The sequence below is a fragment of the Tursiops truncatus genome, chromosome 19 (genome assembly GCF_011762595.2).
Source record: "Tursiops truncatus isolate mTurTru1 chromosome 19, mTurTru1.mat.Y, whole genome shotgun sequence".
Classification (NCBI taxonomy): Eukaryota; Metazoa; Chordata; class Mammalia; order Artiodactyla; family Delphinidae; genus Tursiops; species Tursiops truncatus.
The window spans coordinates 48,130,277-48,142,470 of NC_047052.1; the positions used below are offsets into that span (position 1 = coordinate 48,130,277).

General features: G+C 38.8%; 2 protein-coding genes across 4 annotated transcripts in view; both read right to left on the reverse strand.

Moving 5' to 3' along the window:
• The window catches only part of ZNF235 (zinc finger protein 235), an 82,640-nt gene that overhangs the window by 61,841 nt on the left and 8,605 nt on the right, over positions 1 to 12,194 (reverse strand). The gene's annotated exons all lie outside the window — the stretch shown is intronic.
• Positions 8,132 to 12,194, reverse strand: part of LOC101329707 (uncharacterized) — a 30,780-nt gene continuing 26,717 nt past the window's right edge. For all 3 annotated transcript variants that reach the window (XM_073795928.1, XM_033846373.2, XM_073795927.1), the window contains one exon: positions 8,132 to 11,553. In XM_073795928.1, the coding sequence (XP_073652029.1) occupies positions 9,053 to 11,553 (2,501 nt within the window). In that variant the 3' untranslated portion in view covers positions 8,132 to 9,052. The remainder of the gene's footprint in view (positions 11,554 to 12,194) is intronic.

Consider the following 12,194-nt stretch of genomic DNA (forward strand, 5'->3'; position numbering starts at 1 on the left):
AAAAAAAAAAAAAAAAAAAAAACAAAAATACTACAACATAAATAATGGACAAAGTAAATTTTAACATCAAAAAACTATGCTGGGGGCTTCCCTGGTGGCGCAGTGGTTGAGAGTCCGCCTGCCGATGCAGGGGACACGGGTTCGTGCCCTGGTCCGGGAAGATCCCACATGCGCAGAGCGGCTGGGCCCGTGAGCCATGGCCGCTGAGCCTGCGCGTCTGGAGCCTGTGCTCCGCAACGGGAGAGGCCACAACAGTGAGAGGCCCGTGTACCCCAAAAAAAAAAAAAAAAAAAAAAAAAAAAAAAACTATGCTGGAACTACTATAGGATACATCATAGTGATAAAAGATTAAATTATCCAAGAACATAACACAAATATATATCTACATACATGTAATAAATATCCTCAAATATATTTTTTAATCTGGCAAAACTAAAGGGAGAAATACTCTCTGATTACCTAATAAAATACACACACATGCGCGCACACACACACAAACAGTAAAAAACAGTTAAGTATATGGAAAAATTAACCCAATTAGGAAATTTGATCTAATTATATGTAGAATACACATCTGCTCAGGTACATACAGAATGTTTACAAAATTTGACCATATGCTGGACCATAAAGCATAAATCGCAAATTTCAAAACACTTTAATAATATAAAGTATATTCTCTAGATAAGGTGCAATAAAGCTAGAAATCAGTAATGAAATCCTTACTAGAAAATTGTAGCATGTCTGTAAATTAAGAAAATCAATCTTAACCATGAATTCTTTTTTCTTTTTAATTTTTGGCTGTGTTGGGTCTTAGTTGCTGCCCACAGGCTTTCTCTAGTTGTGGAGAGCGGGGTCTACTCTTTGTTGAGGTGGGCGGGCTTCTCATTGCAATGGCTTTTCTTGTTGTGGAGCACAGGTACTAGGCACGCATGCTTCAGTAGTTGTGGCACATGGGCTCAGTAGCTGTGGCACACGGGCTTAGTTGCTCTGCAGCGTATGGTATCTTCCTGAACCAGGGCTTAAACCCGTGCCCCCTGCATTGGCAGGTGGATTCTTAATCACTGCACCACCAGGGAAGTCCCTGTAGTAAGTCTTGAGATCAGACATTATGAGTCTTCCAACATTGTTCTTCATTTTTTAATATTTTTAAAGCTACTCGTTTCATTGTTTTTTGTATAGATTTTAGAAATAGCTTGTCAATTTCGGCAGTAACTCCTGCTGGGATACTGAGTGGGACTATGTTGCACTTATAGATCAACTTAGGATAAATGGCTTAACAATATTGAGTCTTCCATTCCATGGAACAGGTCACATCTCTTCGAGTAGTCTTCTAAATCTTTCATCAGTATTTCATAGTATGCAGCATAGAGATCACACACACTCACCCCCCCCCCCCACCTACCAAAACACACACAAATTATATATTTGGGGCTACTGAACTGGTACTGCTTTTTTCTTTCTTAATCTCAGTTTCCAGTAGTTTAAGACTAACATAGTGATTTTGTATATTTACTTTGTTTCCTATGACTTTGCTAAACTCACCATTTCTACTAGCTTTTCTGTTGATTCTTTGGACTTTTCTACATAGAGAATCTTGTCTTCTGCAAATAGTTTTATTTTTTCCTTTCCTATCTGTATATCTTTTCTTTTTCTCACTTCAGTGCACTGGCTATTAGCTCCTGTATGATGTTGACATGGTGGTGAGAATAGAAATCTTTGACTTGTTTCCAAACTTTGGGTGAAAATTATTCAATCTTTCACCATTAAAAATGATGTTATCAGTATTTTGTCAACATTCTTTATCAGCTCAAGGAAGGCTCCCTTTGATTCCTAGGTGTTTCTTTTTGTCTGAAGTCATAAATGGATGTTCAATTTTGTCAAATGCTTTTCCTTCATCTTTTTCTTCTTTTTTTCTGTGGATACAGTGAATTAGGCAGTTTGATTTTCATATATTGAAACAATCTGCATTTCCAGAATCTATACCACTTTCATGATGCATTATACTTTTTATAAATTGCTGAATATGATAATATTTCATTGAGAATTTTTGTGACTTTGTTCATGAAGGATATTAGTCAATAGTTTTCTGTTCTTATAATGTCACTGTTGGATTTTGTTATCAGGGTAATGCTAGCTTTGTAAAATAACTTAGAAAGGTTTCACTTCTATTTTTTTTTGAAGCTTTTTTTGGTAGAATTAGAATCATTTTTTCCCTTATGTTTGGCTAGAATTTGCCAGTAAAATCATCTGTCCCTAAATTGTCTTTGTTGGTTTTTAATCTGTAAATTCAACTTCTTCAGGAGATACAGGGCTATTCAGGTTGTCTACTTCATGTGTATGCATGGGTAATTTGTGTCTTTCAAGGAACTTGTACATTTTGATTAAATTGTCAAATTTATAGGCACAAAGGTGTTCCTAATATTCACGGGGACCTCAACACCTAGAAACCATGCAGTGGGTGCACACTCTGGGATGGCTGCTCCAGGTGGGAGGCAACAGGTATCACTTGCTCAATGTAGTTTAATTACTTTGGGGTCAGAGAACACTGTATAGTTTTACTTCTTTTAAACTTGGCATGGCTTGTTTTATGGCCCAGAATATGATTTATCTTGGTGAATATTCCAAATGCACTTGAAACGAATGTGTACTTGATCACTGTTGGATGAAGTGTTCTCTAAATGGCAAATAAGTTAAGTTGGGTAGAAGTGTTGTTCAAGCCTTCTCTGTCTTTGTTGATGTTGTCATCTTGTTTTTATCAATTACTAACATAACTACTGAGGTCTCCAACTATACTTGTGGTTTTCTACCAGGTTTTTTTCATGAATCTTGAAGCTCTGTTGTTAGATGCATACACATTTGGCACTGCAAGTCTTCCTGGTATATCCTTGGTAATATTCCTTGTATGAATTCTTTGTTGATATTAATATAGCTAGTCCAGCTTTCTTTTTTTCTTTCCTTCCTTCCTTCCTCCCTCCCTCCCTCCCTCCCTTTATTGCTGTGTTGGATCTTCGTTGCTGTGCGCAGGCTTTCTCTACTTGCAGCTAGCGGGGGCTACTCTTTGTTGCGGTGTGCAGGCTTCTCATTGAGGTGGCTTCTCTTGTTGCAGAGCACAGGCTCTAGGCATGTGGGCTTCAGTAGTTGTGGCACATGGGTTTAACTGCTCTGCAGCATGTGGGACCTTCCCAGACCAGGGCTCGAATCCGTGTCCCCTGCATTGGCAGGCGGATTCTTAACCACTGTGCCACCAGGGAAGTCCCCTCCAGCTTTCTTTTAACTAATTTTAGCATGGCATGACTTTTTCCATCCTAGTCTTTAAATCTACTTATCTCTTTATATTTAAAAAGGGTTTCTTGTAGAAAACATAAAGCATATAGTTGGGTCTTGCTTTTTAATCCAATCTGACAAACTCTGTTTTAAGTGGTGTGTTTAGAACATTTACATTTAATGTAATTTTTGATATCACTGGATTTGAACCTACCATCATGCTAATTGTTTCCTATTTGTGCCATGTGTTATTTGTTCAATTTTCCTGTCTGCTTTTGGATTATCTTTTAGAATTCCAACTTATCTCCACTACTGGCTTATTAGTTATATGCCACTTAAATTTTTTAAATGGTTGCTCAAGGGCTTATAATATGCATCTATTATTTTTCAGTCTACTTTCTAATAATATGATGCCCATTCACATAGTATATGACAGCTACTTCCAATTTCTCTGCCCTGTTTTGTGGTATCGTTACATTTTATTTTTATATATGCTATAAACTCACAAAACTTTGCTCCTGTTTTTGCTTTAGAAGTTGTATTTTCCAGTGATTAGAAATAAGAAAAATTATTTTATATTTTACTTCCTTTTTAACCATTTTAAAACTTCTTTATTAGATCCAAGTCTGTTTCTGGTATGATACTCTTCCAGCCTATGGAAAATTCCTTTAATACTTCTTGTAGTGCAGATCTGCTGGCAGTATATTCTATTAACTTTTGTTCATATGAAAATGTCTTTATTTTGCATACTTTTTTGGAAGATTTTTTCATTGGGCTTGGAATTTTTGATTCACAGTGTTTTGTTTCAGAATATTAAAGATGTTACTCCAATGTCTTCTGGCTTACTTTTTTTAAAATTTTTATTTATTTATTTTTGGCTGCATTGGGTCTTCATTGCTGCATGCGGGCTTTCTCTAGTTGTGGTGAGCAGGGGCTACTCTTTGTTGTGGTGCACTGGCTTCTCATTGCAGTGGCTTCTCTTGTTGTGGAACATGGGCTCTAGGCATGCGGGCTTCAGTAGTTGTGGCTAGCAGACTCTAGAGCACAGGCTCAGTAGTTGTGGCACATGGGCTTAGTTGCTCTGAGGCATGTGGGACCTTCCCAGACCAGGGCTCGAACCCGGATCTCCTGCATTGGCAGGTGGATTCTTAACCACTGCACCATCAGGGAAGCCCCTGGATTTTAGCCCCTGGTTTTTTTCCTTTAAGTTGGGGGGAGAAGAAATCTCTCTAGTTTTATTTATTTATTTATGGCTGTGTTGGGTCTTAGTTGCGGCACACGGGATCTTTGTTGAGGCATGTGGGATCTTTGGTTGCAGCATGTGGGCTCTTCGTTGTGGCACACAGGCTTCTCTCTAGTTGTGGTGCACGGGTTTTCTATTCTCTAGTTGTGGTGCACAGGCTCCAGGGCACAGGGGCTCTGTAGTTGTGGCGAGTGGGTTCCAGAGGGCATGGGCTCTGTAGTTTGCGGCATGTAGGCTCTCTGGTTGAGGCACACAAGCTCAGTAGTTGTGGTGCACAGGCTTAGTTGCCCTGCAGCACGTGGGATCTTAGTTTCCTGACCAGTTATTGAACCTGTGTCCCCTGCATGGAAGGCGGATTCTTTACCACTGGACCACCAGGGAAGTCCCTTCTGGCTTACATGGTTTTTGATGGGAAGTCTCCTCTCTTCCTCATCTCTGTTCTTTGTATGTAATGTGACCTTTTTCTGTCAATATTTCCTGCATTGTTCAATGCTGCTGTTTGGCAATAATGTGCCTAGTTTTTTGGTTTTTGCATTGTTTGTTTTAAAATTCTGCTTGTGTATTCTTGAGTTCTTGGATTCGGTGAAGTCTTTTGTTATTTTAAAAATATTCGCAGCCACTATCTCTTGAAATATTTTTCTTCTCATTCTCTCTCTCCTTTCACCCTGGGTTTCCAATTATACGTAAGTTTGACCACAAAAAGTTTCCCCGTAGTTCTTGGATACTCTATTCTGTTTTCTTTACACTTTTTGTTTCAGGTAGGATGATTTTGATTAGCCTTTATTCAAGTTCTTTGACACTTTTCTCAGCTGTGTTTAGCCTACTTACAAGTCCTTCAAAATCATCCTTTGTGATAAATTTTCTTTTCTAGCATTTCCCATTTGATTCTATATTAATTTCCACTGAAATTCCCTCATCTGTTCATGTATATTGTCTGCCCTTTTCATGAAAGCATTTAACACATCAACCAGTCATATAAAATTCTCTGGCATTTCCAAAATATAGTCATCTCTAAGTGTGGTTTTATTGATTGGTCTGCTGTCTCTTGGCAGAGGGTTATTATTTTTTTTAATCTTGTAAGGTTTTACTGAATGCAAGGTACCATGTATCAAACAGTAGAGACTGAAATAAATAGTATTTTTGCCTGGAACTGGGCACACCTGTTCTGCTAGGATGTTAGGGTGGGGTGTTGAATCAGTCTGGTCAGGAATTAAGTTGAAATTGGATTCTGTTGTTGCAATAGTTATCTTCAGTACACTGCTTCAAAATTTTCTAATGTTACCTTGTGCTTAGGGTGGGGGCTGGAGTGCTGGAGGATTTTCCTCAATGTTCCTTCTCCACCTTCAGCTTTTGGCTATCCCTATGCACCTGTGCCACAGAAGGATTCTCTGTCCATGTTCTTGCCTTTTCCCCAATGTAGCCTGCTATTGCTTGTCACTAGGAGAAAGCTAGCATGTTTATGGGGACCAGGAATGTTCTGTATTGTCTTGGTTTAGTCTTAGTCTTGAGTGGGGATTGGAGAGATCAGACACCTTGTGAATTTGGGGGAGCTAGGACTACGTAACACTAAAAATGAGACAAACTCTCTCCTCTAGGCTGTGAACAATAAAGCAGGCGATACTTTCATTTGTGAGCAAACTGAAGACAAGAGTTCACATAAAAGGACAGAGGTAAGAGACTTAAAGCAGAATAAAGTCTCCTTGACTGACCCAGACCCAAGTCTTACCTTACCTACATCTCTTCACTTATATGAACTGAGAAACATTTTTGGTTTAAGCAATTCTGAACTACATTTTGTTACCTACAACTAAAAGCATCCTAACTGATAAAACCACCATGAGCTCTCATGATCTTCCTTTGGAAGTGATCGTAGTAAAGAAATGCATTAGAAGCCCTGAATTTCTGATGATACTGTGAAACTTGAACTAGCACCTTGGAAGCCAGGTTAAGCCAGTGCCTTGGTCGCCCCATTCACCCAACGGGCTGAAATCTGACAGAAAAACTATGGTGCACCAATTTATACTACTACTGAATTGTACTAGGAGATTTAAGGCTGCATGTGCTTTGAGACCTAAAGAAATTTTATAGAAAGGTAAAGCTGCTAACACCTAATTTATCTGTACTCTCTAGAGACTTTTTGATGCCATCTAATGAAATAGAGTGATCACATTATGAGTTCTTAACTATAAGGGACAATATCTCAGTAGTTTATTGCTTTGGTAAAATGTTAACTGTGAATTTTTAAAAATAAAGTACAAGAAAGACTAAGCCAAAATTCTGCTTGCCACAGAAAACCACTGTATACAGGACAGTGAGTAATCTTTCACAGATAATCTATTAAGCATGTATTTGAACATATATGTATACAGACCTAAGATAACTGGATATTATGAAGGTACAATCCGCATTTTTACTAAACAAGATGTGTGAGTCTTCTCTGTCATTTTAGATTGATTTCATACTTTCTGTAGCTCCATATTATAGGAACACAAAGATATTTATCTAAACTCTTATTAATTTCCAATTTAAAAAATTACCCTTATGTACACATCCTTTCTGTTAAAACTGCTTTACCTTAAATTATTATTCTATGATTTCCAGATGGGTACGTACACTTTACACTTTGATACATATTGTATGACTCTTCTCTAACAAACTTGTATTTTTCACTCCCTCCAACAAAATGCATTGTTCTTGAAGACAGAGACTAGCAAGTAAAAGGAAATCTTATCCTAATAATCAATACATTTGAAAAAATGTTTAGAAAAATTCAATATTTTTCCTTTCTTTACTAAAAATAGAATTACCATATGATCTACCAATCCCACGTCTGGGCATATATCTAGACAAAACTATAATTCAAAAAGATACATGCACCCCCTATATTCATAGCAGCACTATTCACAAAGCCAAGACATGGAAACAACCTAAATGTCCATCAACAGGTGAATGGATAAAGAAGATGTGGCACATACATACAATGGAGTACTACTCAGCCATAGAAAAGAAGAAAATAATGCCATTTGTAGCAACATGGATGTAAGTAGAGATTATCATACTAAGTGAAGTAAGTCAGAAAGCGAAGGACAAGTAACATATGATATCACTTTTATGTGGAATCTAAAATATGACACAGAAGAACCTATCTATGAAATGGAAACAGAGTCACAGACATAGAGAACAGACTGGTAGTTGCCAAGGGGAAGGGGGTTGAGGGAGGGATGGAGTGGGAGGTTAGGGTTAGCAGATATAAGCTTTTATATATAGAATGGATAAGGTCCTACTGTATAGCAGAGAACTATATTCAATATCCTATGATATATCATAATGGAAAAGAATAAAAAATAGAATGTATATGTATGTATAACTGAATCATTTTGCTGTACAGCAGTAATTAACATAACATTGTAAATCAACTATACTTCAATAAAAAAATATTGATATTTTTCTTTCTTTGTGTGAGTGGAAGAAGTATGGAGATGTGAAACTTGACAAAATTAAAGTCCTCCAAACTTGTCACAGATCCTGCCTAAGGAGGTCTGAATTGGACAAAGGCTATAACGCCTAGAAATCAGTCAGATCAAAAGGATTTTGATGGAAATATGGAGACTAAAAAACCAAGTATTGTAATTTTGACATTTATTAAGAAAGTATTTGTCATTAGTAACCATTTCTGCCACTTTCCAAATATTACAGTAAAACTCTGTCCTAACACACAGGGCAGGAGTAAAAATTCAATTATGTGAAATGCAGTGTTCCATTTTTGTAAAGTTAACCAGAAACATTGTTTTAACAGTTTGTATTGTCCTTTAAAGTGCACACAGGTGTACATACTCACAGCTAAACTTGAATGAATAGTATACTGTAGAGAAAGAGACCAAATGGTAAGAAATTCAGTTCATCCCTGCTTACACAAGGGACAAATGGAGAGAACCATTCCCAAAAGGGTTACAACCAAATTCATGTAGTTTCAGATAGCGATATTGCTGATACATTTCAAATAATATTTACTTGAAGTGCTTACATTACTTGCAGTATTCCTCCTCCAAATACATTTTTAAATGACTTTTTGGAGAAAATAAGCTTAATAAAAATTCCAAACATGATACCTTTACACACTTTTAGTCATTTAACAAAAAGTACTGAGCACCTAATATTGAGTTATGCAGTGTCGTGGCTTTGGAGACTTCACAATGCATGAAGCCCCTTCTCTCGTTAACTTTACATTCCAGTGGACGTGGATTTAGGCACGCTCATCACTGTGCTTCTGTTAAAATCCTGACTATACTCGTATCTTGTTTAAGCCCTAGTGCAACAACTGCTTAAAGTAACGTGCAATGACATGTTAACGTTCTCACAAAATCCCGTATGGAACCCCTCTCGTTAGATGTCTCTGCTGTGTGGTCTCCTGACTATTGTGAATGTTGATGTTGGGCAGAAACATTACCTTTTCATGAAAGAAATTCTTTTTCTACTTTAAGAACTGGAGTGAACGGAAAATTTCAGCTCTCGTTTGAGGACTTCAGAACGCAATAGAATACCATTTTACAGAATTTCACTTTTGTATGGATTCTCTGAAGAAAGATAATCCTTACCATACTCTTCACTTTTATAGAATGTATCACCACTATGGACTCTTTGATGAATTAGAAGACCTGAGCTCCAACGGAAACCCTTACCACACGCATCACATCTGTATGGTTTCTCTCCCGTGTGGACTCTCTGATGAGCCTGGAGGTTTGATCTCTGACTGAAGCCCTTACCACACACCTCACATTTGTATGGCTTTTCCCCAGTGTGGACTCTGTGATGGGCTTGAAGACTTGAAAACCCACTGAAACCCTTACCGCACTGTTCACATTTATAGGGCCTCCCTTCTGTGTGGACCCTCTGATGCGCTTGAAGGCGTGAACTTTCACTGAAACCCTTTGTGCACACCTCACATTTGTACGGTTTCCCTCCTGTGTGGACCCTCTGATGTGCTTCAAGGCGTGAGCTCTGACTAAAGCCCTTCCCACACATCTCACATTTGTATGGCTTCACTCTGGTGTGGACTCTCTGATGACCTTGAAGATATGCTCTCTGACTGAAGCCCTTCCCACATACCTCACATATATATGGTCTCTCGCCAGTGTGGACACTCTGATGGCTTTGAAGGTACGATCTCTGACTGAAGCTCTTACCACACTCATCACATTGGTATGGCTTCTCTCCTGTGTGGACTCTCTGATGGGCCAGAAGAGTTGAGGCCTTACTGAAGCCCTTATCACATTCTCCACACTTATAGGGTTTCTCTCCTGTGTGAACCCTCTGATGAATTTGAAGATTAAAGCTCCAACTGAATCCCTTCCCGCACTCCTCACACTTGAATGGCTTTTCTCCAGTGTGAACTCTCTGATGGCCTTGAAGGTGTGAACTCCGACTGAACCCCTTCCCACACTCCTCACACTTGTATGGTTTCTCTCCAGTGTGAACTCTCTGATGGCCTTGAAGGTATGAACTCCGACTGAATCCCTTCCCACACTCCTCACACTTGTATGGTTTCTCTCCAGTGTGGACTCTCTGATGGGCTTGAAGGTATGAACTCCGACTGAATCCCTTATCACACTCCTCACATTTAAAAGGTTTCTCTCCCGTGTGGACCCTCTGATGAACATTAAGAATTGATCTGTGACTGAAGACTTTACCACATGCGTTGCATTTGTATGGCTTCTCTCCAGTGTGGACTCTCTGATGATCTTTAGGTTTTGAATTCCAATTGAAGCCGTTCCCACACCCCTTGTAAGGTTTCTCTCCAATGTGAATTTTCTGATGGCCTTGAAGGTATGAATTGTGGCTGAAGCTGTTACCACATGTATAATGTTTATATGGTTGTTCCCTAGTGTGGACTATCTGAAGGTCTTGAAAATGTGAGGCCAGACTGAAGCCATTACCACACACCTCAGAATTATACGGAATCTCTTCCATGTGAACTCTGTGCTGAATGTTACAATCTGAGTTACAAATGAAACCCTTCTCACACTCCACATCTGTGTATAGTTTCTCTTCAGTTTGGATTTTCTGATGGGTTCGAAGGCAAGAATTCTGGTTAAAGGCATTCCCATTCTCCTCAAATTCATAGGGCTCCTGCTCAGTATGGACCCTAAAACTACTACTAAGGTCTAAGCTATGACTGAAGCCCTTCTCATAAATGTTGCATCTGTTGGACACCTCTCCTGTGTGAGTGAGTTCATATGTGTTATGAGAGGAACACTGATTGACATTCTCACCATATTCATATTTAAATGCCACCTCCTCTGCTTGTACTTTCTGATGGCATTGCAGATGTGAACTCTCAGAAACACAGTTATCTCCTCTACAAACACTTTGATGAGTATGAAGAACTGAACTGTAACTACAGTCCTTTCCACATGGACTGTAGGTACAGGGCTTGCCTTCTAAGTGTAACTGCTGAAGAACTTCAGAACTGGAGTCATTGTTGAAGGCTTTTCTGTACTCATTACCAGGGTAGGGCTTTTGCCCTGTCTGAATTAAGTCTTGATTAAGCAATGAAACCTTCATGACATCTTCTCCACAGTCATGGCAGCTATAGATTTTTTCTGTTCTGTGTACACCCAGATTATCATTGTGATGTGAGATCCAACTGATACTTTCAGACATACAGAAATCATTTTTCATGGAAATTTTCTGACATCTACACTGATAATTACGTGACTCTGTAAGATACATTTTCCTCCAGGAATGCTGGGCTCTCCAAGAGGGAAATTCTTGACTTTTTATGTCATGGGAACCATCTCCTATATGAGTCAATACGTAGTTCTCATCTTCAGAAATCTGAATCGGTATTCCTGCCCAAACTTGGCAGGGGGAATCGCCTTGTTTTTGCAGCTGAGAAATATTCTCTTGAAAAATTTTCATCGAATCTTGACACCCAGTTAACCTGCCTGCACCTTGTTGCCAGGTCTGCCAGGTGGAAAGCTCTTTGGGGGAAAGGCAGCTTAATCCCACTTCTTGAATACTTTCCATATTATGTTGACTCTTGGTTCCTATAAGAATAAAGAGATTTTAGACGTGTACACAGTGAATGCTTTTATTCAGAGATTTCAAGATTTTGCACTTAGATGATGATATGCAACTTCAATAAACTGGAGGAAAATTCATGTTACTACCTCTGATGATACTTAGAAAATGGCTCATCTTTGGCTACACCAGGAATATAAGTAGGATCCACAGAATTCAGGCTATCTGCGTGCCTCAAAATCAGGGCTTTGCAACACAACCTGGACATCGAAGATGGCGGCCCTGTTCAAAATTCCTAGTTAAACCATACACATATTATCATGGGCTGCCTGGAGATTTCAAGAAAACAGAAGGGGATAGTCTCAAATCGGAAAGAGCATAGTTTCAAATGGATAAATGCTTTTTGCCCTGATAGTAATGGGCATGGTAACATTTTTGTTTGTTTTTAAGAAGACTGCATGTTAAATGCTGTGCAGATGAAGGTAAAAGTAGATCTTTATGCTTGAGGCATCAAACTGCCTATCTCTAATTCGCTCTTTATCTTCATGAGACTAATAAGCTCTTCTAAGTCACTGTAAGCCATTATCAGCTTTAACTCCTTTCAAAAGATATTTTGCAATTATCAAGGGCTATGGTGCAGGTCAGAATGTAAAACACGGGTGACAGA